Source organism: Molossus molossus, unplaced genomic scaffold (genome assembly GCF_014108415.1).
Source record: "Molossus molossus isolate mMolMol1 unplaced genomic scaffold, mMolMol1.p scaffold_m16_p_12, whole genome shotgun sequence".
NCBI classification, from domain to species: Eukaryota; Metazoa; Chordata; class Mammalia; order Chiroptera; family Molossidae; genus Molossus; species Molossus molossus.
The window spans coordinates 7,457,149-7,483,261 of NW_023425347.1; the positions used below are offsets into that span (position 1 = coordinate 7,457,149).

The 26,113-nt window shown below is 42.4% G+C and overlaps 1 protein-coding gene across 1 annotated transcript; it reads right to left on the reverse strand.

Annotated features, from left to right (window-relative positions):
• Positions 1-14,886: 14,886 nt before the first annotated feature.
• Positions 14,887-24,625, reverse strand: LOC118627092 (leukocyte elastase inhibitor-like). Its single transcript, XM_036257263.1, has 7 exons — positions 24,532-24,625; positions 23,212-23,387; positions 20,927-21,064; positions 20,286-20,403; positions 19,264-19,406; positions 18,744-18,911; positions 14,887-16,393 (listed from the first exon to the last, which is right to left on the reverse strand). The coding sequence occupies exons 2-7, from the start codon at positions 23,377-23,379 to the stop codon at positions 15,989-15,991; spliced, it is 1,140 nt and encodes a 379-aa protein (XP_036113156.1). The 5' UTR covers positions 23,380-23,387; positions 24,532-24,625; the 3' UTR covers positions 14,887-15,988.
• Between the last annotated feature and the right edge of the window lie 1,488 nt (positions 24,626-26,113).

Sequence of the window (26,113 nt, forward strand, 5' to 3'; positions counted from 1 at the left end):
TCTGATTGGTGTTTCAGGCTTCTTAGGGTATATTCCTAGAAGTGGGATCACTGGGTCAAATGGAAGTTCAATTTTCAATTTTTTGAGGTAACACCATATTGTTTTCCGTAGTGGCTGCACCAGTCTGCATTCCCACCAGCAGTGTATTAGAGTCCCCTTTTTTCCACACCCTCACCAACACTTGTTTGATGATTTGTTGATGGCGGCCATTCTGACAGCTGTGAGGTGATACCTCACTGTTGTTTTAATTTGCATCTCTCTGATGATTAGTGATGTTGAGCATTTCTTCATATGTCTCTTGGCCATTTGTATGTCCTGTTTGGAGAGGTGTCTATTCAGCTCCTCTGCCCATTTTTAAATCGGGTTCTTTGTCTTCCTTTTGTTGAGTTGTATAAGCACTCTATATATATTGGAAATTAACCCCTTATCTGATATATCATTGGCAATGATGTTTCCATTGAATTTTTGATACAGCTGGATTTAGAGAGGAAGAGAGAGACAGAGAAATATCAATGTGAATGAGACACATCAATTGGTTGCATCAAGCATGACTGAAACTGGGACCAGAGATCAAACCTGCAACCAAGGTATGTGCCCTTAACCAGCAATTGAAACCACAAATCTTTGGTCTGAGGGCCAACATTCTATCTGCCGAGCCAAATGAGCCAGGGCCCATTTATTGTTTTATAACAGTATTTAGCCTCCATGTGTTTAAATGTTTTGAGTGTTTCTATTGTAATTGATATCTAGTTTCATGCTCTGTGATCTGAGAAGACACTTGGTATGATTTTAATCTTTTTGAACTTGTAGAGACTTAGTTTGTGTCCTATCATGTGGTCTATCTCTAAGAATGACCTGTGTGCACTTGAGAAGAATGTATACTCTGTATCTTTGGGGTGAAATGTTCTTTAAATATCAATTAAATTTATGATCTAGTGTGTCATTTGGGGTCTCTGTCTCTTTGTTAAATTTATTTCTAGAAGATATATCCAGCCCTGGCCGGTTTGGCTCAGCGGTTAGAGCGTCGGCCTGCGGTCCTGAGAGACCCGGGTTCGGTTCCCGCTAAGGGCGCGTACCTCGGTTCCAGTTTGTCCCCGGCCCTGGTTGGTTGTGTGGGTGGCAGCCACTCGATGTGTTCCTTTCACGTCGATGTTTCTCTCTCTCTCTCTGTTCCTCTTTCTCCCTCCCTCTCTACCTGAACAAAAAATGGAAAAATGTCCTCGGGTGAGGATAAAAAAAAAAAAAGGAAAAAAAAAAAAAAGAAGATATATCCAGTGATGTCAGTGCAGTGTTAATGTTCCCCACTATGACTGTATTGCCGTCAATCTCTCCCTTGAAGTCCTTCAGAAGTTTCTAAATACATTTTGATGGTCCTAAATTGGGTGCATATATGCTTACCAGGGTTATATCCTCTTGTTGGATCGATCCTTATAATATTATGTAGTATCCTTCCTTGTCTCTTACTCTGGCCTTCATCTTGAAGTCTATTTTATCAGATGTGAGTATTGCTATCCAAGCTATTTTGTTTGTTTCCATTTGCATGGAAAATTGATTTCCATCATTCACTTTCATCCTGTGTGAGTCTTTTGTTTTGAGGTTGATCTCTTGTATTCAGCATACGTATGGGTCATGTTTTCTTATTCATTCAGCTACCTTATGTCTTTTGATTGGAGCATTTAGGCCATTTACATTAGAGGTTATAATTGATAGACACTTATTTGTTGCCACTTTTACTCTTTATGCCTGGGTTCCTCTATATATGTATTTCTTACAGTCCTTTTAGCATTTTTGCATTGTTGGTTTGGTGATAGTAAATTCCTTTAGCCTTTTTTGTCTGCAAAGCACTTTATTTCACCTTCAATTTTGAATGATAGGCTTGCTGGATAGAGTAGTCTTGGAATCGGTTTCTTGCTTTTTATTACTTGGTATACTTCCTGCCACTCCCTTCTGGCCTGCAGTGTTTCTATTGAGAAGTCAGTTGGCAGTCTAATGGGTGCTCCCTTATAGGTAACTTTTTGTCTCTCTTTTGCTGCCTTTAAGATGATTTCTTTTTCCTTAAAGTTTGACATTGTAATTGATATGTGTAGGTGTGGGTCTTTGGGGGGATCATTTTTTTTTTTCCCTCACCCCAGGACATTTTTCTATTTTTTTGTACAGATAGAGCGGGAGGGAGAGAGAGGAAGAGAGAGAGAGAGAGAAACATCGATGTGAAAGGGACACATCGAGTGGCTGCCACCCGCACGACCAACCAGGGCCAGGGACAAACTGCAACCGAGGTGCATGCCCTTAGCGGGAACCGAACCCGGGTCTCTCCGGACCGCAGGCCAACGCTCTAACCGCTGAGCCAAACTGGCCAGGGCTTTGGGGGGATCATTTTGATTGAGACTCTCTGTGTTTTCTGGACTTGTGTGACTTTTTCCTTTACCAGGTTAGGGAAGTTTTCTGTCTTTATTTCTTCAAACTGGTTCTTTATTTCTTTCTCTGATTCTTCTCCTTCTGGTACCCCTATGATGTTTTGTTTTGTGTTGTTCCAAAAATACATTAAGCTCTCCTCCTGTATTTTAGTATTTTTCCATTTGCTGCTCTATTTGGGTGGTGTTGTTTTTTATACCCTGTCTTCTAATTCTCTGATTTGTTCTTTAGCTTCTTCTAATCTCCTATTAAATCCTTCCAGGGTATTTTTTATTTCAGCTATGTGATTCTTCATTTCCACTTGATTATTATTCATAGCTTCTACCTCTTTTTTAATGCTGATATAGTTCCCACTGAGTTCTTTATAATTCTCATTAAGTTGCTTATAATTCTCACTAAATTGTTTGAGCACCCTTAAAAACAGTTACTTTGAATTCTTTATCTGATAAACTGCTTGCCTCTATTTCATTTAGTTCCTTTTCTGGTAATTCCTTCTTTACTTTTATTTGGGGATTGTTTCTTTGTTTCACCATTGTAGCAGTCTGTTAGATTGTGGCCAGGTGAGACACAGTGGGATTCATAGGCAAGTTGGTGTATATCAGATAAAACTGCTATGCCTCCTAGTATTGGTGGGGTGACCCAGTGGAGTAGTCCCCTTGATCTTCTGAGCTGGGTGCTCTAGGAATGACCCTTGTGTGGGTTTTGTGGGCTCTTCTGTTGAATTTGGGTCTTGATTGCTATTGTCCATTTGTGGTGGGCTCAGGCTTATGGTTATTGACTACGAGTCTCAACCATGACCCCGTCATGCTAACTGTCATATAGGTGCTCACAACTAAACAAGACATTCCAGACCAGACCAAACAGAACCCAAAACAAATATCAAATATCAACAACAATAAATAAAGCAACAGCCTCAACAAAACAATTAAAAGATAAGCAATCAAAATACACACACACACACACACACACATGCTGAATACAGAATTGCAAGACCAAAAGAATTAGAAGAGGAAATAAAATATGAAAGCAAAGAAGGCAAGGCTAAACCAGACCAAACCAAAATGAACATGAAAAGAAAAGTCATCAATAACAACGATAAAAGCAACTGCCTCAACAAAAAGATTAAAAGACAAACAAATAAGCCCTGGTGGGCTTGGCTCAGTGGTTGGAGCATCATCCCACGGACCAGAGAGGCCTGGGTTCAGTTCTCACTAAGGGTACGTACCTCAGTTGCAGCTTGTCCCCGGTCCTGATTGGGGCTGTGTGGGTGGCAGCCATTCAATGTGTCTCTCTCATGTCGATGCTTCTCTCTCTCTCTCTTCCTCTCTCCCTTCTGCTCTATCTGAAATAAATGCAAAAAAAAAAGACAAACAAAAAACACACTCCCACAACAAAAGCAAAGAAGACAGAGATCATTGACAGAGTAAGTATAACAAATAAAAGGTAGACAATAACTAATAAATTAATAATAATTTTAGAAAGTAATAATGCTAAATAAAATATAGACTAGAAAAGGAAAAAATGGGAAAAGAAGAAAAAAATGAATTAAAAATAAAAATTAGTCTGGCTCGTGTGGCTGGGTGGTTGAGCATCAACCCATGCATCAAGAGGTCACCAGTTTGATTCCTGGTCAGGGCACATGCCCAGGTTGTGGGCACAATCCCCAGTGTGCGGCATGCAGGAGGCAGCTAATCAATTCTCTCTATTATCGATGTTTCTATCACTCTCTCCCTCTCCCTTCTTCTCTCTCTAAAATCAATAAAGAACAAAATATTTTTAAAATTAAAATTAAAATGAAAAAACACTACAACAACAAAAAACAATCTTGGATTTCACTGGATTTTGCTTTGATGTTGGATCTGGCCCCCAGGTATGTGAGTGCCTGCCCTCTTGGGCAGTTCTCTGGTTCAGGCCAATGTGAATTATTTTCCCTGCCTGGCCCTGGGCCTCTTGGCTGACGCTCTGCAGGACAGGACCCCAAGTAGTCCCGTGTGTGGGGTGTCTCTAACCTAGAGACTGGGTCTGCTTTGGGCTTGCCCTTTGAGTGTGCCTGATCTGGGCTGTTTCCCCTTCCCCTACAGCACTGGGCTCTGTGGGGTTTCAGGTCTGGTTAGGTTTCAGGTTTGCATTAGTGGTGGTGCCTGTAGCTTGTCAGAGGAGCAGGTGGTCACTTCCTCTTTCTCCAATGCCAAAGCTCTGCCTGGGTTTCGGGTACCCCCTGGTTGCCATAACAAGCTGGGGAGGAGAAAAAGAAAAGGAGAAAAACAAACAAAAACCAACTAAAATATGTGCTGCTTGACTTTCAAATCTTTCAGCAGGACCCACTCTTGCTGGGTGTGGCTCTTGCCCAGGCTCCTCCACCGTCAGAAGATCAAATCTCTAGTGCCATGAGTCCAAGCCGCTGAGGTGCCAATTTCCAGCCCAGAGCTGGTCCATGGGTAGAGGGAGGGAAGGCTGTGCTTCACTCAAGGTGTGGAGAATCACATCTCCTTCCACAGGCACACTGACTAGCCCCCATCAAAGTTATTTCAGGGAATAATCGGCCCCTCAGGATCACTGCTGGGTGATCCTCTCAGACCCTCCCTCAGGTCCACAGTTCTGCTTTGTGGCCCCTCCCATCAACCACAATCAGGGCAAGCTTCCCAGGCTGAAGCAACCAAGCACTTGCTTTTAGCCTGGGATAGTGCTACCTGAGTTTCCCAGAGGGCTGAATTACCTCTGATCCCCACATTCCAATGCTACCTGGGCTCCCCTTCCCTTCTCTGTTGCTGTCATTTGGGGATCTCAGTGTGGGGCTGAGTCCTCCTGCTCCCAGGGGACAGGAGCTGCACGCCACACCTTCCCTCTGTCTTCCCAGCCTCGCTGCACAGCTGCTGGTGTTGGTCAATCGCTTCGCATCTTCTCCTGTCCTCTCTTCCAGAGCCCTGCTCGCAGTTTTTTCAATCAGATATTTTCAGATGGTTTTTCAAGTTGAATGTTCTGCAGTTTAGCCTCAAGTCCAGTCCAGTGCTTGTGGAGGTAGCGGAAGCACCAAGGCTCAGGGCAAGCTCCAGCTGCCCAGACGCTCCTATTCTAGTTTTCTTCAGTTGCTGTATCAGCTGGATTTGTTTAAATGTTGAGTAACTGATGGTAACAGTTGGTAACACATCCTTATCTTGTCAAATTTCCAACTAATTTATCCTTTAATTTTTTTTCTATTTTCATTGTCTTATTTTGAGGGCTTAATATTGGATGCATACAAATTTAGAATTGTTGTTTTCCTAGTGAGCTGAATCTTTTTATTATTATGAAGTGTGTGTCTTTATCACTAGATTAGAAAAATCTACTTTGCCTAATACTTATAGCTACATCTACTTTAATGATTAGTGTTTGCATCATATATCATTTCCATTCCTTTCATTTAAATTAATTTAAAACTTTTTTTTTTCTTTATTGATTTTTAGAGAGAGAGGAATGAAGAAGGAGAGAGATAGAAACATCAATGAGAAAGAACGCTGATTGGCCGCCTCCTGCATGCTTCCTGACTGGGGATTTGGCCCACAACCTGGGTATGTGCCGTCTGGGAATCAAACAGGCAACCTCTTGGTGCGTGGGTCGATGCTCAACCACTGAGCCACAGCGACTTATGTTATAGATATATCTCCTATGGACACCAGGTGGTGTTTTTCAATGTACCCTAACCATTCTTGTCTTTTAACTGTAATATTTATTCATTTTATAATCTAAATAATTACTTAAATATTTGGGGTTTAATCTGATACCTTGCTATTTGTCATTCCTGTTCTGTGTATCTTTTTCTCTTTTTTCTTTCCCCTTTTGAGATTGTGTATTTTTTGTTTTGTTTTTCCTTTTGGTTTACTTTGGAAGTTATAAACCCTTTTACTCTTCTTCCTCTGGTTACCTTTAACGGTACAAAATGCTTCCCTGATTATTCAAAACCTAATATAATTGTACAGATACGGGCCACATACCTTCTGGATATGTTTTAGGAAACACGTTGTTTGTGAGCTTGTTGCAGGGCATTCATGGTAGAGTGCACGTACACACACCTAAGAGTACGGTCTCCTGTAGGCCTGGGCGATATGGTGCAGCCTGTTGTTCCTAGGCTAAACCCTGCACAGCATGTCACTGTGAAAACCAGCATGAGATTAAGTTCAGCACAAGAGACAATGATGCAGTCGAGAGACAGTACACACAAGATGTATGAAGCAGCTGCCATTGTATCACTCCACACTGTTTTGCAGCACACTGTTCTTTTATGTAGAAAAATTACCTTCTGAAATAATGATAAAACTTGTAATACAATAACTACAAAAAGTAGTGACATAGTTTATCATCATTACATATGCACTATGCATAATTGTATGTGTTATACTTTTATATGACTGGCAGCACACTGGGTTTGTTCACAACAGCATCCCCATGGACATGTGAGTAATGCCTTGTGCTACAATGTTATGGTGGCTACAACATCACCAGACAATGAATTTTTCAGCTCTAGTATGATCTTATGGGACCACCATGTTAGCTGCTGTCTGTTACTGATCAAAATGTCATTAAGCAGTTCATGACGGTAATTGTATTTTTTTTCTCTTCCCAGAAAATGCAAAGACTTTAGAAATTTTACCTCCGTTTTTCTTCCACAACATCTATGCCATGATATATTATAATTTTCCATATGTATGAAATTCCACAGACATTATTACTATTGTTTTCAGTGGTCAATATTTATTTAAATTTATATTGACATTTTTTTCTTCTCTTTTTTCTTTTCTTACAACTCTGATGTTCCTTTTGCGTGAATATTCTCCAGAATGTTTTTTAAGTCTACTGATGGTGAACTGTCTGTCAGTTTTTGTATGTCTGAGGATCTCCTGAGGAGTATTTTTCCTGGGTACAGAATAATTCTGGGTAGGCAGGGTTTTTTAGTGGTGTTTTCCTCAGCATGTTAAAGGAATCAGTCTATAATCTTTAGCTCTGATAATTACTGTTCATTTATGATTTTTCTGCTAACAGCTGCTCCTCGGAGGGTACTTTGTCTTTTCTTTTTGGTTGTTTTTATCTTATTTCTTCTATGGTCATCTCTTACAGTCTTTGGACTTCTGCAGTTTCACTAGAATGTGACTAGAGATGGATTTCTTAGTCGTGTGCTCTTTAGGGGGTGAGTAGGGCTTCTAAAATCTGTGAATTGATGTTTATATAAATTTTAGAATAAACATTTTACATGTTAGGTCTTTAAATATTATTCTGCACCATCGTGTCTTTTGTCTTCTTTTATTCTGTTAAGCATCTTCTGACTATCTTGAGTTTCTTGTCCCTTCTTTTATGATTTCCACTCTTTGTCTTTCTAGGCTTTACTTATTATAGTTGTCTTTCTGGAAGAAATCGTGGATAATTTATTCTGCTCTGATGATTCATGTTTTTTCTATGTCAAATTTATAGATAATTTTATCTATTTAGTTTTCATGTATTGTTGTATTTTTGAGTTCTAAGGTTTCTATTTAAATTTCATTCAAATACGCAGTGTCTCTTTTAAATCATCAGCTGAAATGCTTAACTTTGTCTTTTATCAACTGGATCATAGAAAACAGTGCTGTTTAATAATTTTTGAGTGATGATTCCAACAGAGGACCCTGAACTACTATTTGAATTATGTTTTTTTTACTGCTGATTCTTGTTCATGTTGCCATACCTCTGCACCCATCCAGCGATGTTTGATTATGTGCTGGGCATTCTATTTAAAATGGCAGCAGAGTGAATGGAAGCTACACAGACCGTCTGCCAGGATCAAACTGGAATTACAACTAAAATAAAGACAAATTGTCAGGAAAAAGCAACAGAAAAGTAGCTTGCAAAAATCATATAACCAGAGACACTGACTCGATCCTTTAGGATTGCAGAGGCACAAGAGGGGGGCTGGTAGCCCACAGACAGCAGCGGCCTGAGCTGGGAGCAGCGCCCTCAGATAAAACTGCCAAGTGGCTCCACAGCACAGAGCCAGGAGAGATGCTAAAATAGCCATAGCCACTCACTTTGGGCTCTGGTAGAGGGAGGGCGAATTGGGCTGGAACTGTGTAGGGACACACAGGATTTAGAGGATGCTCAGAGCTTTTGCTGAGTTGCAGCCACGCAGGACAGTGTCCATCTTACTCCTTCCCAGGGCTCTGGGGAGAGACGGCCCCTCCCTTGGAAATTCAATGCCACCCAGGTGTGCCATTGGAATGCAAATTGAGGCTCCTTAACACACAGCATCTGCCCCACCTCAGGAAATCCCCTTATGCTGAGCACCTGAGGGAGTTTTTCATTCAACTGAAAACCCTAGGCTCTTCAAGTAACCACTACTGATAGCCTCCAGGCAAAAGCTAGAGGAAAACTGAGCCATTCCTGGGCTAGCAACTCTAGCCAGGAAAGTAAGACTTCATAGTGGTGTTTAATGTGGGTCTTCCCACACTCATCCAAACCCAGGAGAGGGAGCCACAAAGAGCAAAACATCAATACCTACAGGGAAAATTGGGCAGGATCCAAAGCCCACTGTGATAGCCAAAATGGTGAAACAAAAAAAACAAAAGCCAAATGAAAGAACAAGAGACCTCTACCGAAGATGAGATAAATGTAGAGAAGTTAAATAAGTTAACAGATCTAGAATTCGGAGCCATGATCTTGAGAAAGCTCAACAGCATGAGTAAGGACATCAACACCATAAGTAAAGACATAGAAACATTGAAAATCAACCAACTGAAAATAAAAAAGCACCAAGAAGAAATAAAGAATGACATACCAGAAATAAAGAACACATTGGAAGTTCTAAACAGCAGAGTAGAGGAAGCTGAGGACTGGATCAATGAATTAGAAGTCAGGGTAGAAAAAATCAACCAATCAGAAAACCAAAAGGAAAAAAAAAAACAACTAAAAAACAGGAAGACAGCTTAACCGTGGAACAACTGGAAATGTAATAATATTCGCATCATAGGAGTCCCCAAAGAAGAAGAAAATGAGCAAGGGATAGAGACTATATTTGAAGAAATAGTGACAGAAAACTTCCCTAATTTGGTGAAGGAAGAAGGCATTCAAGTTCAAGAAGCAGAGAGAGCCCCAAGTAAGAACACAAACAGGCCCACACCAAGACACATAGTAATTAAAATGCCAAAAATTAAAGACAAAGAGAGAATCCTAAAAGCAGCAAGAGATAAGCAACAGGTTACCTACAAAGGAAACCCCATAAGGCTCTCAGCTGACTTCTCAAAAGAAACACTACAGGCCAGAAGGCAATGGCATGAAGTAATCAAGGTCAAAAACAAGGATCTGAATCCAAGACTACTCTACCCAGAAAGGCTATCATTCAAAATAGAAGGTCAAATAAAGAGCTTGCCAGACAAAAAAAGGCTGAGGGAATACATTAGCACCAAACAAGCACTGCAATATATGTTAAAGGGACTGCTGTAATTAGTAGAAGAAACAGGAAGAAAAATAGAACCACACTAAACAAAAATGGCAATAAATAAGTACATATCAATAATCACCTTAAATGTAAATGGACGGACTGCTCTTATAAAAAGACACAGATTAGCTGACTGGATAAGAAAGCATGACTCACATATATGTTTGTTTATAAGAGACCCACCTCACAACAAAAGACTCACAAAGGTTGAAAGTGAAGGGATTGAAAAAAATCTTCCAAGCAAATGGAAAGCAAAAAAAAGCTGGGGTAGCAATGCTCATATCTGATAAAAATAGATTTCAAAATGAAGGCCATAACTAGAGACAAAGAAGGCCACTACATAATATTGAAAGGATCTATCCAACAGGAAGATATAACATTGATAAACATATATGCACCCAATATAGGAGCACTGAAATATATTAAAAATCTTCTGGAGGACTTGAAAGGAGAAATCGACAGCAATACAATCATAGCAGGGGACTTCAACATTCCACTGACACCACTGGATAGATCCTCTAAACAAAAAATTAGCAAGGAAACAGAGACTCTAAATGATGCACTAGAACAAATGGATTTAATAGATATCTACAGAGAATTACACCCCAATACTACAGAATTCACATTCTTCTCAAGTGCACATGAGACATTCTCAAACATAGGCCACATGATAGGACACAAACTAAATCTCTACAGGTTCAAGAAGATTGAAATCATATCAAGCATCTTCTCAGATCACAATGGCATGAAACTAGAAATCAATTGCAACTAAAACATGCAAAGACATTTGAACACATGGAGGCAAATAGCATGTTATTAAACAATAAATGGGTTACCATGGAGATCAAGGAAGAAATTAAAAACTTCCTGCCCTGGCCGGTTTGGCTCAGCGGTTAGAGCGTCCGCCTGCGGTCCGGAGAGGCCCGGGTTCGGTTCCCGCTAAGGGCATGTACCTCGGTTGCAGTTTGTCCCCAGCCCTGGTTGGTCGTGCGGGTGGCAGCCACTCGATGTGTCCCTTTCACATCGATGTTTCCCTCTCTCTCTCTTCCTCTCTCTCCCTCCCACTCTGTCTGTACAAAAAATGGAAAAATGTCCTCGGATGAGGATAAAAAAAAAAAAAAGAAAAAAAGAAATTAAAAACTTCCTGGATACCAATGAAAATGAACACACAACAACACAAAATCTATGGGATGCAGCGAAAGCCGTTCTGAGAGGGAAGTTAATACCACTACAGGCCTACCTCAAGAAACGAGAAAAATTTCTAATAGACTATCTAACCTCACAACTTAAAGAATGAGAAAGCAAACAAAAAAGAAAAACTTAGAGCTAGTAGAATGAAGGTAATAGTAAAGATCAGAGCAGAAATAAATGACATAGAGACCAAAAAACAATTCAAAGGATCTATGAAACAAAGAGCTGGTTCTTTGATAAGATAAACAAGATTGATGGACCCTTAGCTAGACTCACCGAGAAACAAAGAGAGAGAACCCAAATACACAAAATCAGAAATGAAAGAGAAGTAACAACTGACACCACAGAAATACAAAAGATCGTTAACTACTATGAACAATTAATGGCAACAACTTCGACAATCTAAGTGAAATGGACAAATTTCTAGAAACACATAGTCTCCCAAAACTGGACCAGGAAGAAATAGAAAACATGAACAGACCAATAGCAACTAAGGAAATTGAAGAGGTAATCAAGACTCTCCCAGCAAACAAAAGCCCAGGCCCGGATGGCTTCACGGAGGAGTTTTACTAAACTTTCAAAGAAGAACTAACACCCATTCTCCTCAAACTATTTTAAAAAATTCAAGAAGAAGGAAGACTTCCAAACTCGTTTTATGAGGCCAACAAAAATCTAATTCCAAAACCAGAAAAAGACACTACAAAGGAAGAAAACCACAGGCCAATATCCCTGATGACCATAGATGCCAAAATCCTGAACAAAATACTAGCAAATCAAATCAAGAAAAACATCAAAAAAATTATTCACCATGACCAAGTGGGATTCATGCCAGGGATGCAAGGCTGGTACAGTATTTGCAAATCAATAAATGTGTTACACCACATAAATAAAATGAAGAATAAAAACCACATGATCATATCAATAGATGCTGAAAAAGCATTTTACAAAATCCCAGCATCCATTTATGATAAAAACACTCAGCAATCTGGGAATCGAGGGATCATATCTCGACATAATGAATGACGTACAGCCATCATCATACTCAACGGGCAGAAACCAAAAGCATTTCCCTTAAGAACAGGAACAAGACAAGGATGCCCACTTTTGCCATTCTTATTTAACATAGTACTGGAAGTTTTAGCCACAGCAATCACACGTGAGGAAAAAAATGAAAGGGATCCAAATTGGAATGGAGGAAGTGAAACTGTCATTATTTGCAGATGACATGATATTATACATAGAAAACCCTAAAGACTCCATCAAAATCTACTAGACTTAATAAATGAATTTGGCAAAGTAGCAGGATACAAAATTAATGTCAAGTAATCAACAGCATTCTTATACACCAATGATAAACTCACAGAAAGAGAAACTGAAAAAAAAATCCCATTTGCCATCGTGGCAAAAAAAATTAAGATACCTAGGAATAAACTTAACCAAAGAAACGAAGGACCTATTCGCATAAAACTACAGGACATTGAAAAAAAGTAATAGCGGAAGATATAAAAAAGTGGAAGCACATAACTTGTTCATGGATTGGAAGATCAACATCATTAAAATGTTCATATTACCCAAAGCAATCTACAGATTCAATGCAATCCCCAACAAAATACCAACGACATATTTCACAGAACTAGAACAAATACTATAAAAGTTCATATAGAACCAAAAAAGACCCCGAATAGCCACAGCAATCTTGAAAAAGAAGAACAAAGTAGATGGGATCACAATACCAGATATCAGGTTATACTACAAAGCTACTGTAATCAAAACAGCTTGGTAGTGGCATAAGAACAGGCATATAGACCAGTGGAACAGAACAGAGAACCCATAAATGTACCCAAGACATTATGCTCAGTTACTATTTGACAAAGGAGGCAAGAGCTTACAGTGGAGAAAAGACAGCCTCTTTAATAAATGGTGCTGGAAAAATTGGACAGCTACATGCAAAAAAATGAAACTAGACCATCAACTTACACCATACACAAGAATAAACTCAAAATGGATAAAAGACTTAAATGTGACTCGTGAATCCATACAAATTCTAGAAGAAAATGTAGGCTACCAAATTTCGGACATCATACGCAGCAGAATTTTCATTGATACATCACCTACGGCAACAGAAACAAAGGAGAAAATGAACACATGGGACTACATCAAACTAAAAAGCTTCTGCATATCAAAAGAAACAACCATCAAAATGGAAAGGCAACCCACTGTATGGGAGAACATCATTGCCAATGATACATCAGATAAGAGGTTAATTTCCAAAATATATAGAGTACTCATACAACTCAACAAAAGGAAGACAAAGAATCCAATTAAAAAGTGGGCAGAGAAACTAAATAGACACCTCTCCAATCAGGACATACAAATGGCCAAGAGACATATGAAGAAATGCTCATCATCACTAATCATCCGAGAGATGCAAATTAAAACAACAATGAGGTATCACCTCACACGTGTTAGAATGGCCACCATCAACAAGTCATCAAACAAGTGTTGGCGAGGGTGTGCAGAAAAGGGGACTCTAGTACATTGCTGGTGGGAATGCAGACTGGTGCAACCACTATGGAAAACAATATGGTGTTACCTCAAAAAACTATAAATTGAACTGCCAGTTGACCCAATGATCCCACTTCTAGGAATATACCCTAAGAAACCTGAAACACCAATCAGAAAGAATATATGTACCCCCATGTTCATAGCAACACTATTTACAATAGCTAAGATCTGGAAACAGTGTCCATCAGTAGACGAATGGATAAAAAAGCAGTGGTACATATACACAATGGAGTACTATGCCACTGTAAGAAAGAAAGATCTCTTATCCTTTGAGACGACTTGGAGGGACCTGGAAAGTACTATCCTAAGTGAAACAAGCCAAGCAGAAAAAGACAAATACCACATGATCTCACTTATATATGGAATATAATGAACACAACAGTCTGAGGAATAGGGTAGACCCAGAGACGTGGAAGTAGGTACAGACTGACAACCCTCAGAACAGGAGGTCCTGGGGGGAGAGAAGAGATAAACCACAGAACTTATATGCATGTACGCATAACCAATGGACATGGACAACAAAGCAGGGGACAGAATGGGGCAGATGGGGAGGTGGGTGTCTATGGGGTAAAAAAGGAGAAACATCTGTAACAAAAATAAAATAATAAAAATAAAAGGCTAACTATAAAAATAATTGGAAGTTTATGGGTAATCTTCCCCCAGAGATTTTTGTTTGCTTCTGCCATGTGCCTCTGGGTAGCAGCAAACCAGAGTAGACGCAATGCAACTCCAGGGACTGGAATTTTGGGTACAGTTCAAGGACTTACATCAGGGCTGCATTCTGAGCTTTCACTTACTCATAGAATGTAGCTCTTAATGTAGCCCCACAGAAGCAGGCCCCGCCCCCAGGAGCCTCAGGATCATCTGGACCACGTCCATATTATGATGTGGCCATAGGTGTCTCCACGGGGCTGAACGAAAGCATGGGAGTGATACTGGGGCCACCGTCCTGGCAGGCCAAACTCGGCTTGCCTGGCTTTGAACATCAAAATCCCTGCTTCATATTTTATTTATCTCTTTTGGATTGGGAAAAGCCTCTTCAACAGTTTGTAGTTCATGGGCTTGTTCCATCATAGATAAAAGGAAGGATTTGAGCAGAGTTGCTTGGACCCTGAAATTCAGTTTCTACTTAGCATAATTTACTCTAAATCCCTGATGAGATTTTAGGATATGGAGCCCAAGTAGAAGAATCACAGAATGCAGTGATATTGCTTTTCTTATTTTTCTACAGCTAAGAGAACCTAGAATATGTTATGTGATAGTATTTTAAGAATAGGAAGGAAAGCTTGCCAACAGAAGACTTGTTAAAATATTCTTTTTATTCCATGGAGTCACCCACTACCATCATGGATGTCAGTACTGTCAGTCCATGAGCCCTAGTATAGTCCTATTTTTTGAGATCGGGTAGAAACAAGAAGAGTACTAAGATTAGTCTGGCTAGCAGAACCTTAGGAAACTTTATTAGTCATCCCATCAGCTTTGTGGAAATAAGAAAATGTAGCATTTCAGGACAGATTCCAAGGAGTATATTGGTATATATATACGAAGGTTTATATATAAACAAAGGTTTATATTAATTAAAGAGCTCCCTCCCCCACATCCAGCACTGCAGAAGCCATCCCATTGCTATAACATGTATCTGATGATGGAAGACAAGAGACTTTTTCAGAAAACACAGAAGCAGCTGGTTAACAGTGAGATCTCTGCCCCTCATTTCTGCTTAACAGTCTCTCCTACATTTTCCTTTTTCCAGTTTCTTGGCATCTTTTATGATAAGACACCAACTTCTCGACTCCTTGCAATCACACACAAACTACATATCAGGTGGGTTAAAGGAAAATAAAAAAGGAAAATTATTACCAAGTAGCTCTATAATAGCTTTAAAAAAAAAAAAAAGCTCTAATGGAATACAAATCCTGTCGAACAAAGGGTCAGAAACACTGGCCAAGGCAAATCTGTCTTCATAATCTTACCGTTAACAGTCTGCTCTCCTATATTTCAATTGAGTAAGTTTTTAAGCCTCTCTTCAACAATCAGAGTGTCTCTCTAGTATTTCTTCCAGAAGTATCTCTGAAACTGATTGTAACATTTTACTTCTGCAAGGCTACCAGGGAGTATGGCAGTTCCACAGATTACCATATCGAAGAATCTCCACATCTGAGTGATGCATTAAAAAGCAATCACAGAAAATTTTCAATATAAAAAAGGAAAATTGATACCCCTGCCAAAGTTCATGGGTATAGACAGCCAACAGAGCTGGCCTGAGAGCAAATAAAAAATTTGTTTTGAGATGGAGTTTTATTGCTAAAGCTATATAAAAACTATCACCATTGAAAGTGGGGGTAGTGAAGCCCTGAGCTTGGTCTTGTATTTCCACAGACTCTAAGGGGAAGCAAGTCTGCCTAAGAAGAGGATGTTAGTTGAGGGGTTGTGTCGAATGAAGAAAATGAACGGATGGTCAACCACAAAATGTTCCTCTGGCATAGACATGGAGCAACCAATTACAATGAGTGCAGTGGCAGCCGCCGCCTCTGTTCCCTCCTCATTCACTTCTACAAAAGACTTGTGGACAATTTGTGATACAAAAAGATCTCTGGCTCCTGACATGCCAGACAGATCAGCCTTGCTATTAAAGAGATCCTCTACACCCAGGCGGGCCAGGGGAGAGTTGAGGTTGTAGCTGTCTTCCAGCTTGAACCTGGGCAGGTGGACATTGACTTCAGTGAGATGCAGCCTCTCGGGTTTGGTCCACTCATGCAGTTTTTCCAAAGTCAGCTGTTCCTCGATCTGGAATGAGCATGGGGAAAAGTAGAGGTGAGAAAATTTCATATAAGCAAGGTAATAAGGCATTTTTTAAATGAATGGACTCATTATATCAGTTGCTAATTCGTTTCCTTCATGTTTTGTGCCAAAACAGATTCCATTTCCTTACAGCAATTGGTAATAAGATACCAGAGCTGTATTCCAAGTCATCAAAAGTCCAAGTAACAGGGACTTTGGACATTGAATCCATCAAACATCTATCCACCCACCAGCCCACCCATCCAGGCCGTCCGAAACCCTGCCACACTGGAGTACTGGAACAGCCACAGCAGATGTTATTACTTAATTTGTTTTTTATTTTTTTAGTACATGCTCCTAGTGGGAACCAAACCCAGGACTCTCCGGTCCGCAGGTTGATGCTCCAACCGCTGAGCCCAACCGGCCAGGGCTAGATGTTATTACTTTAACTGGTTGATTGGTGAAAGGAAAATTTAAAAGTTTTCTTCCATTTATTCCACTCTATTTATTCTGGACTCTTCTAATCACTGTGATTAGTGCTGAAGAAATTTAATAGATTTGCTCCTAGGTATAAATAGAAAAGGGCTAAGTTCCTGATCTAAAATTACAGGTGGGGGCAGTGTAATTATAGTGCCTACTTTATAGCATTGTTGTGAGCATTAAATAAGTTAATGTATACGAAGCACTTGGCACATACTTAGTGCCACAAAAATGTCAGCTATTATCATTACTATTGTTACTACTACTATGGACCAGAATGGAACCATCATTCCACTTGTCCTACTGATACTGATTATCCCTTTAATGGGGCTAGAATTTCTTTTTATAATCAAAGAAGAGACATATTCAGAAATGAGAAACACACTGCCCTGGCCGGTTTGGCTCAGCGGTTAGAGTGTCGGCCTGCGGTCCGGAGAGACCCAGGTTCGGTTCCCGCTAAGGGCACGTACCTTGGTTGCAGTTTGTCCCCAGCCCTGGTTGGGTCGTGTGGGTGGCAACCACTCGATGTTGTCACTTTCACGTCGATGTTTCTCTCTCTCTCTCTCCCTCTCACTCTATCTGAACAAAATATCGAAAAATGTCCTCGGATGAGGATAAAAAAAAAAAAGAATGTCGGCCCACGGAACAGAATCACGGGTTTGATTTTGGCCGAGGGTGTGTACCTGTGTTGCAGTTCACCCCCAGCCCTGGTCAGGCCGAAACAGAATCACGGGTTTGATTTTGGCCGAGGGTGTGTACCTGTGTTGCAGTTCACCCCCAGCCCTGGTCAGGGTCTCCCGGGAGGTAACCAGTTGATGTGTCCCTCTCGCATCGATGTTTCTGTTTCTGTTTCTCTCTCTCTCTCTCCTCTCACTCTCTATCTGAAGATATTTGGAAAAATATCCTCGGGTGAGGATTAAAAAAAAAAAAAAGAAACACACTGATATTAATACATGCTTTATACATGCAAATGGCCAATATTAGACCCCTTCCGGCTAACAAGTGTGGTTAGGGAGAACACAGAGAAAAACCACAGAGCAGCCTAGACACACTAAAGGAAAACAATAATCTTCACAGTTTTTCCTAGTCCTAGCCTAGCAGGAAATGTCATCACCTTTAAATTAAATGAAATAGAAATGACATACAAAGTTTATATTACAAAATAGGCTTAGCTTTCAAGCTCATGAGTCATATGAGTCTTTTCTACCATGTATCTCTTAGAAATGTAACCCATAATCTATATGAATTACGATGAGAATGACCAGTGTAACAACAGGATTTCATACAAGATGAAACTATATACTATGAATATTTTGGGTTGCTTTTGTTTTTGTTAATTTTAGAGAGAGAGGAAGAGAAACAGAGAGATAGAAACATGAATGAGAGAGAACATCGATGGGCTGCCTCCTGCATGCCCCACACTGAGGATTTGGCCCACAATCTGGGCATCTACTCTGACCCGGAATCGATCCAGTGACTTCTTGGTACTTGGGTCAATGCTCAATCACTGAGCACCACCAGCCGGACTAAAGTTGTGGGTTTTTTAATTTTAAAAATTTCTTTTGACAAAACACTTCTAACTTTACTGCACTTTTCTCTAAAGTTCCCTTAAGTGAGTTTCCATGAGCTGCCACTGACCCATGTTCAATAATATAGATCGTTAGATGTCCCCACCACAGCTGTGCACCAACAGGAGCTGAAAACCTAAACGTAGGGCTTCAGAGTAGCAAACATTGATGGAAGAAATCTCAAAGGGATGACACAGTTTGGGAAGGAAAGTCCAGTAACATCATGACAAGGACCTACCACAGGACATACACACAGGCAGCATCGCTGTGTCAGAAGGAACACGAGGCCTGAGCCCAGGAGCCCTCACCTGCTTCAGACCCGTGGCCTCGTCCTCGATGTCATCTGGCAGCAGGATGACCATGCTGAGCTCCCCGCCTTGGTAAGGCAGTTCCAGCACACGGCACTTAAGCTCCCTGATGCGGCCATATGGAAATTCCTTCTTCTGATACATCATTTTCACTGTTTTTGTGTCTTTCTGGACAGTTGAGAAGACAAGTCACTCTCATTATTATCTGCATTCTTTTTTATTTTTATTTTTTATCCTCATCCAAGGACATTTTTCCATTTTTTGTTCAGATAGAATGGAAGGGAGAGAAAGTAAGAGAGGGAAAGAGAAACATCGATGTGAAAGGGCCACATCGAGTGGCTGCCACCCACACAACCAACCAGGGCCGGGGACAAACTGCAACCGAGGTACGCACCCTTAGCGAGAACCGAACCCGGGTCTCTCTGGACCGCAGGCCGACACTCTAACCACTGAGTCAAACTGGCCAGGGTTTATCTGCATTCTTTAGAGCAAAGAGTAATTTTATAATTGCATCCCTCACCTTATTCAATCTGAAGGGCGCATCGGTCGTGGCCTTTTCACTGAATTTCTCCTGCCAACTTCCTTTGAAATAGATGGCATTAACCAGCACCAGTTTAGTCATGTTATCAACCATGCCTGTAGCCAGCAATTCAGGAATTTTCCCTGAAAGATAAAGCAAGCTCAAAAAAACAACTCACATATCAATGGGATGCAAATACATACTTTTTACTTAATTTCCTTGAACATGTTAAGTTAGGAAAGCCCCTCCAGGATGTTTGGACTTTAAATAAACCACAAAGGGTCTAAGGGCTAAAACAGGAAACTTCTTTGCAGTGTGTGAGAAACAACAAGCCTACTTCAGTGAATGGCCATTCTTTTCAGGCACAGAAGTATTCCTTAGTGAAAAGGATTCCGGGCACTAGTAAATACATCACTTGTGCGAATCCTCCAGGTGGAAGCTACTCTCACAGAAGGTGTTAACACACACGCAGCGGGTAGGACCGTGACTCCACTGCAACACGAGTCCCCCTGTGCCCACAGCGGGCATGAAGAGCCGGGCAGGGGAGGCGGGTCAGCTGGTCCTCGGCCCTTCCTTCAGTGGGGCAGAGAGAGCTGAGGGGACCGCGGGGCACGGCCAGTCCCCCCGCCGCCCTGAGCGCGTCCCACAGGGTGTGTGCCGGGTATTCCTGCCACGGCACTTTGTGCCACAAGTGTGACAATATTCTTTCCCGTGATTGGGGCCAGGCCAGGTTTTCCTCAAAGCTTTATCCTTGTGACTCCACATTCAATGTTAGGTTTAATCTTAAATTGTAGATTTGTGAACTTATGGGGAGAAAGTTCAGCTGCTTCAGCGAAACCGTGTGTAAGTTTCCACTTTGAGGAGTTTCCTCAGTGGACAGCTGTGTGGCGCTGGGCAGGGGCAGAGCTGACCCCAGGGCCAGGATGAGGCAGAGGAAAGGGTCGGGGGTCACCTGAAGGTGGGAAGGTGGAGGGAGGACAAGAAGGACCAGGTCAATGAGTGCGTGGGGCCCACTCTCTTACCTTCTGTCTGCCCTTTGACCCACTCGTTGATCACGCGTCTGGCACCTTCAGAGGCGCGCTGGAAGTCCACACTCGCCAGGTCAGCGCCGTACGCCGTCCGAGTTGCAGCTAAGAACTCCTGTTTGAAAAGCAAGGAACCAAATGTCACGGATAACTCCTACTACATGCAGAAATGGGTTTCCAAAATTCTTGGAAGCAATAGAAATTGTTCTAAAAGGCATAAATTTCATTGTAACAAAAATTTCTAACCCTTATACTTTTTTGCATTATAGTAAAAGACACATAACATTAAACTTACCATCTGAACCACTTTTAAAGGTATAGTTCAGTAGTTTGTTGGTGTATAAAAGGTACCTATTCTCACTAACATTTCACTAACATTTTCCTATATAAGTATATACTGATTGTTCTTGGAACTGAATTATGGAATTCACTCTTGCTTTGATCAAACAGCCAGGGTCAATCTTGCCCTGTGAAAACCATACAATGAAATCGTATCAATTAATGGGAATCCTCTCATGTTTTAAATATGCATCATTTTTCTGAATGTTTATTTTTTCAAAATCTGACTTCTCACTTGGTATGCTGAAAAGTGTCCACATGGTCCAGTGAGGTTAAGAACATGAACGTGAAGTACTTACAGGGAGGAAATTGTAGCTTTTTTCTCCGTATAACCTGTTAGCAAGTTTCAGAACGTAGGGAGCTCCACGCTTGTTGATGTCAGCATTCAGACTCTGAAATCCTGAATGAATCTCCTTAACCGCATCAAAATGAAGAGTCTAAAACAAAGAAAATATCCGTGCTGTAACCACTTACTTTGAACCGGTCGCCTTGGCATTTGCTTCTATCAAATTAAATTAATGTGTTCTTGGTATTAATGATTGATAATTCTCACCCTTTCAAGTAATTCCCAATACTTTATTACCTTTTCATTGGAAGGAAAAAAAAAGAGAATCCAAAATGTATAGCTTACTGAGACATAATAATTGTATTAGAAGAGGTTTGCATGTCACTTTTTGTTATATAGGTACACAAATATGAATGGTTAATTAATAAATATTTAGAGAAGTATGCTTTTTTAAAAAAAAAAAAAGAACCCTCACCTGTCTGGCCAGTGTGGCTCAGTGGTTGAGCGTTGACCCATGCACCAACAGGTCACCAGTTCGATTCCCAGTCGGGGCACAGGCCCAGGTTGTGGGCCAGATCCCTAGTGGGGGGCATGCAGGAGGCACCCAATCGATGTTCTCTCTCATCGATGGTTCTATCTCTCGCTTCCTCTAACTACTTCTCTTTTTCTAAAATCAATAAAGGAAAAAAATTTTTTTTAAGAATGTGGCCTACGTATTTTAAAAAAAGAACGCTCACCTCTGCAGGAACACAGAGATACTACAACATGAGCAGTTTAAACTCACACTATCAGCACCGGTAACTCATTTAAAAATAACATCTATAAATTTCACATTCGGTAAAAGTTTATTTTCCAAGTTACAAATCTAGCATCCCTTTATGGATTTATGAGGCCTGGGCTGGTTGCTTATTTCAGCACACAAAGAACACACCACACAATGCACAAAGTCCAGTCACTCACCGATCTGTGCCATGTTTGCACAGTTGCCATGATTCATCTACCATTTTTTATCCTCACCCCAGGACATTTTTGCATTTATCCTCAGACAGAGCAAGAGAGAGGAAGAGAGTGAGAGAAACATCAATGTGAGAGAGACACATCGAGTGGCTGCCACCCACACAACCCCAACTAGGGCCAGGGACAAACTGCAACCAAGGTACGTGTCCTTAGTGGGAACTGAACCCTGGCTTCTCTCGTCTGTGGGCTGACACTCTAACCGCTGAACCAACCCGGCCAGGGCTGATTCATCTACTCTAATGGAAATATGGGGGGAACCCTTAAAATTATTTTTTGCTGACGTAATATAGTCCCTGGAACAACCTCATAATAGAGGCTGATATTACCCTGGAAGGAGCAAACAATTAGTACCAGGGGTGAAAATAAAGGGTGGATTTTGGAAAACTTAAAAATGCTTTCATGTCGGTAGTGATCAATATGGTTGGTTTTTCAGAAATTACAGAAATAGAAGCTTTGCGGCTGGATCAGGTCGATAAGTGGAAACCAGGGCTGGGCCATCCCCAGTTACAGGCACCAGGTAATCTGACCGGTAGGTGAGAAGACCTTCACTTTTGGGACTTCTTTCCCCTGCTTCCAAGGAAAGCCCAGTTCCCCTCTCAGAATTAAACAAAGAACACAGCACAGAAGTGCCCTCCATGCCCATTAGGGCCAGGTGGAAGGCTGGGCATAGCTTCTGCTCCTGCTGTAAGAGTGACCTGCCACACCAACCGAGGCTTGGTTCTGTCCCTGCAGATGCCACACCTCACCTGTCTCCTCTCCGTGCAGGGCCCTGCTGCCCACACAGGCACTTGGTGCCAGCCCAGGGCTCGGCCTCAGGGTACAAATCACAGGGTCACCTGTTCCCTCAAGAAGGTGACACCACCACCTTCTCCAGTGTGGTGCCTTCCCTACATGCCCTTTTGTGCGTAAAATATAGACGGGCATTATTTATGAGTGGCGGGTCACATGCAAAGCAGAAACTGAACTGTCTTCATCCAGGAGGAGATGCTGTCAAAGGTTTGCCCACTGGAATAGAAACAGCACACGACAGGGGTTTGGGCAGCTTTCTTCACAAACTAAAAACTGTGCCTGGCACACAGCATATGCTCAATAAAAACTCAGTCATGAATGAAAGCCTCCATAAAAAGGAATTGTTCATGAGGCTTTTCTGAAAGTCTGGCCTCATAACATATGGCTGTGGGACACAGAATACGGTTTTTTAAATATCCTGTGAAAGCTCAAAGCACAACACTTTAGTGCAGACTCGCCGGGAACCAGACTACTTTGTTTGTTTCTGCTGACCTTGGACATCTGTGCGGCAGTAGTGCCTCTGGCCCCCAGAAAGACCATGGCCAGCGCGGATGAAATGCTGATGGGAGAGATGAAGATGTTTCCAGCAGGGTTCTTCTCATTCAGGGTGCGGAAGAGGTCCAGTGCAAACCGGGTGTTTGCCACACTTAGCTGCTCCATGGTGAGGGCTGCAACACAGAACAGAGGCCCATGCACCCCAGGAAATTAGGCAATGAAATTTCTCCATGTCTTCCTCACCCTGAAACACCCTGGAACTTGTAAGTTTCTTTCGAGAGGGCAAGAACACTGTCATGAGCACAAAGGTGGGAACTAGATGAACACGCCAAGGAGCCATCAGAGACCCAGGTGCAGGACCCAGGTATACTAAAGGGCCCCGACCTGGCAGACATAGCAGCCAGGACTGGCCCTTTCCTACCAAGTTTGGGAGCACACCCACTTCCCACCCTTTACCTGAAACAAGAATGTTTGTATTAGAAAATCATAGCCACCACTATCCATTAAAGGAAATTCCAGTAAAGTAACATAATTATCTTCATTCTCAGGATTCAGTTGCTAAATTTTAGAGAGGCTAAGGATCCCAAGTGTCATATCTGGTGGAGGATAAGAGAGTATGAGAATTCAGCACAGGTCCCAGGGTCAGATGGTGCAGCCCACCTGGGGAAGGTGACAAGCATCCTCTGTGACACGCCCTGGGGGTGAGGGTGACCAGGCCTCCACCTCAGCTCAGCAGCCCCCTTAGGAACCCTGACTCCTCTCAGAGCCTTCGTTTCCCACATACTGGCCAGGAAGAACTACTTGTGCTGTTTGCTTCCCGTGTTATACATTGAATTATTACTGTTGTCCTCGGAAAGGAATCTCTAGGGTCCCTCCCTCCCTCCCTCCCTCTGCAGCAATGAGAAGTGATTCTTCTGGGGCTTCCTAGAATCTGTCACAAACAGCTGTGGGCGGAAGGGAGTTTCCGAAGGAAGGAAAATATTCCCATCTCAGGCTTCAGCTCTGGTTTCAGCCACAAAGCTCTCACTTCCCTCCCTGGCAGGCCTGTCTGAACTGGGGCTCAGGGAGTGTGTGTGTCGGGGGGGGGGGGGGGGGGATCAAGGGTCGCCTCAGGGGCATGAGGCTGGGGCCCGTGAGGCTCAGGTGGGTAGCACAAGGAGCCCTCCCAGGGAACCAGCAGCTGCTGAGGTGACCCCCGGCAATGGAAGGCCAAAGAGTTTCAGGGCGCAAGCCGGTCACAGATCCAGCCCCTGGGCCGCCCTCCCCTGCTGGCCCGCTCAGTCCCACTTTCCTAACGGGCCCCATGCCCGGCCTTACCTGCTGCTTGCTGCCTGGGCGGGAGCCTGAGTCTGGCACAGAGGGCAGAGCAAGCAGTGTCCTCAGGTAGTGGCGGAAGAGGAAGGCAGATGCCTTGTCATTGGGAGGGGCTGTGCAATGGTGGATGGGTGGGAAACGGGGCGGGCACACAATGGACCCTCCCCCTATGTAACTTCCTTGGCTCTGGGTATTGTCATGTAGAAGTCAGATGAGGGTGGACTCCCTGCTTTGGCCCTCAGGAGATTTGCAGCATTTTGAATCTAGGCAACCTGACATCTCAGGCAAAAACCTGATGGCCTCGTTCTTGCCTAAGTGTGAATGACATGAGGTGACATAATGTGTCACCTGTTATGGGGCAAACTAGCCCCTTCTGAATCTCATCTATATACTCCAAATTCTGGTTTTTCTTTGTTTCTGTGATGGGGTAGGGGGTGTGGGGACCTGGAGGATAAGAAAACAGAATCAGTCTGTCAGCTGATGATCACCGGCATCAATACAACACCGAAAGGAATCCCTATTTCCGGTGTGGGGAAGCAGGAGATTTTGTTCAGTCAAACAATTCAGTTGTGATACAGCACAGGGTGAGAACAGCCCTGCTGTCAACAGCTCAGTAGTGTTACAGCTCACATATAAATCAGCTGTGCAAGGTGGTCCGCTCTGGCAGCCAGCGGGCTCTGCTCCGTTCTGCTCCAGTCCAGTGTCTTCTGTTTCTTCAGGAAACACAGGCTTGGGGCAAAGGGAAAGTGGCTCCCAGAGCCAGAAAGAACCTGCCTTATGTAGTGAGGAGTCACTACTGCTTATCTCTAATTGATCCATCCTCAGGCAGAGGAAGATCTACAACCTTACAGCTTGACTGCTCCAAAAATCACTGTGCGATTGGTCAGAATGGAGCGGCTCTGATTGGTTAGTGAAAATGCTGATGAGGCTATAGGTGCACACTCCAATTGCATGGGGACAGCCTCAGTCCCACTGGTTGAAATGGGATTCCAGGAACTCCTCTGCAGGGGCTGGCTCAGCTGCAGGAACAAGGTGCAGGCAGGCAGTCCAGTGTGGGAGGCCAGTAGTGAGGCCCTTGTGTAAAAATGACTGCTAGGCCCTAGGTATTTTGTTCTTGTTCTCAGTTTTAAATTTGAGCCCAGTCAGCCATTGGAAGCCCATTCTAGCAGGTCTTCTTTCTGAGGGTCCACACTTGGGAGCCAACAAAGTGGGAAAGGCTGTAGAATTGGAGGCCTGCCTTTGGGGACATTCTCTCAGATGTTACCCCTTTTGGGGTGCTGGCCTACATCAACTGTCCTGAGGCTGCCTTGTCATTCCCCTAATGATCTGTTTTTGTAGAATTGAAATTATTTTTACTTTTTCTTTTTTAAGATATTGATTTTAGAGAGAGAGGGAAAGAGAAACATCGATGAGAGAGAACATTGATTGGCTACCTCTTGCATGGTCCCCACTGGGGATTTGGCCCACAACCTGAGCATGTGCCCTGACTGGGAATCAAACCAGTGACCTCTTAGTCCATGGGTCCACACTCAACCACTGAGCCACTGTGGCCGGGCAGTAGTGAAGTTCTTTTATTTATTTATTT

What these genes read in the sequence shown, in the direction of transcription:
- LOC118627092 (XM_036257263.1), bottom strand. Translation starts at nt 23,379, where the DNA reads ATGGAGCAGCTAAGTGTGGCAAACACCCGGTTTGCACTGGACCTCTTC. An exon ending in CGCCCTTCAGATTGAATAAG is followed by an intron (nt 18,912 to 19,263) that starts GTGAGGGATGCA and finishes TCAACTGTCCAG; the next exon opens with AAAGACACAAAAACAGTGAA. An exon ending in AGGCCACGGGTCTGAAGCAG is followed by an intron (nt 16,394 to 18,743) that starts GTGAGGGCTCCT and finishes TGCTCATTCCAG; the next exon opens with ATCGAGGAACAGCTGACTTT.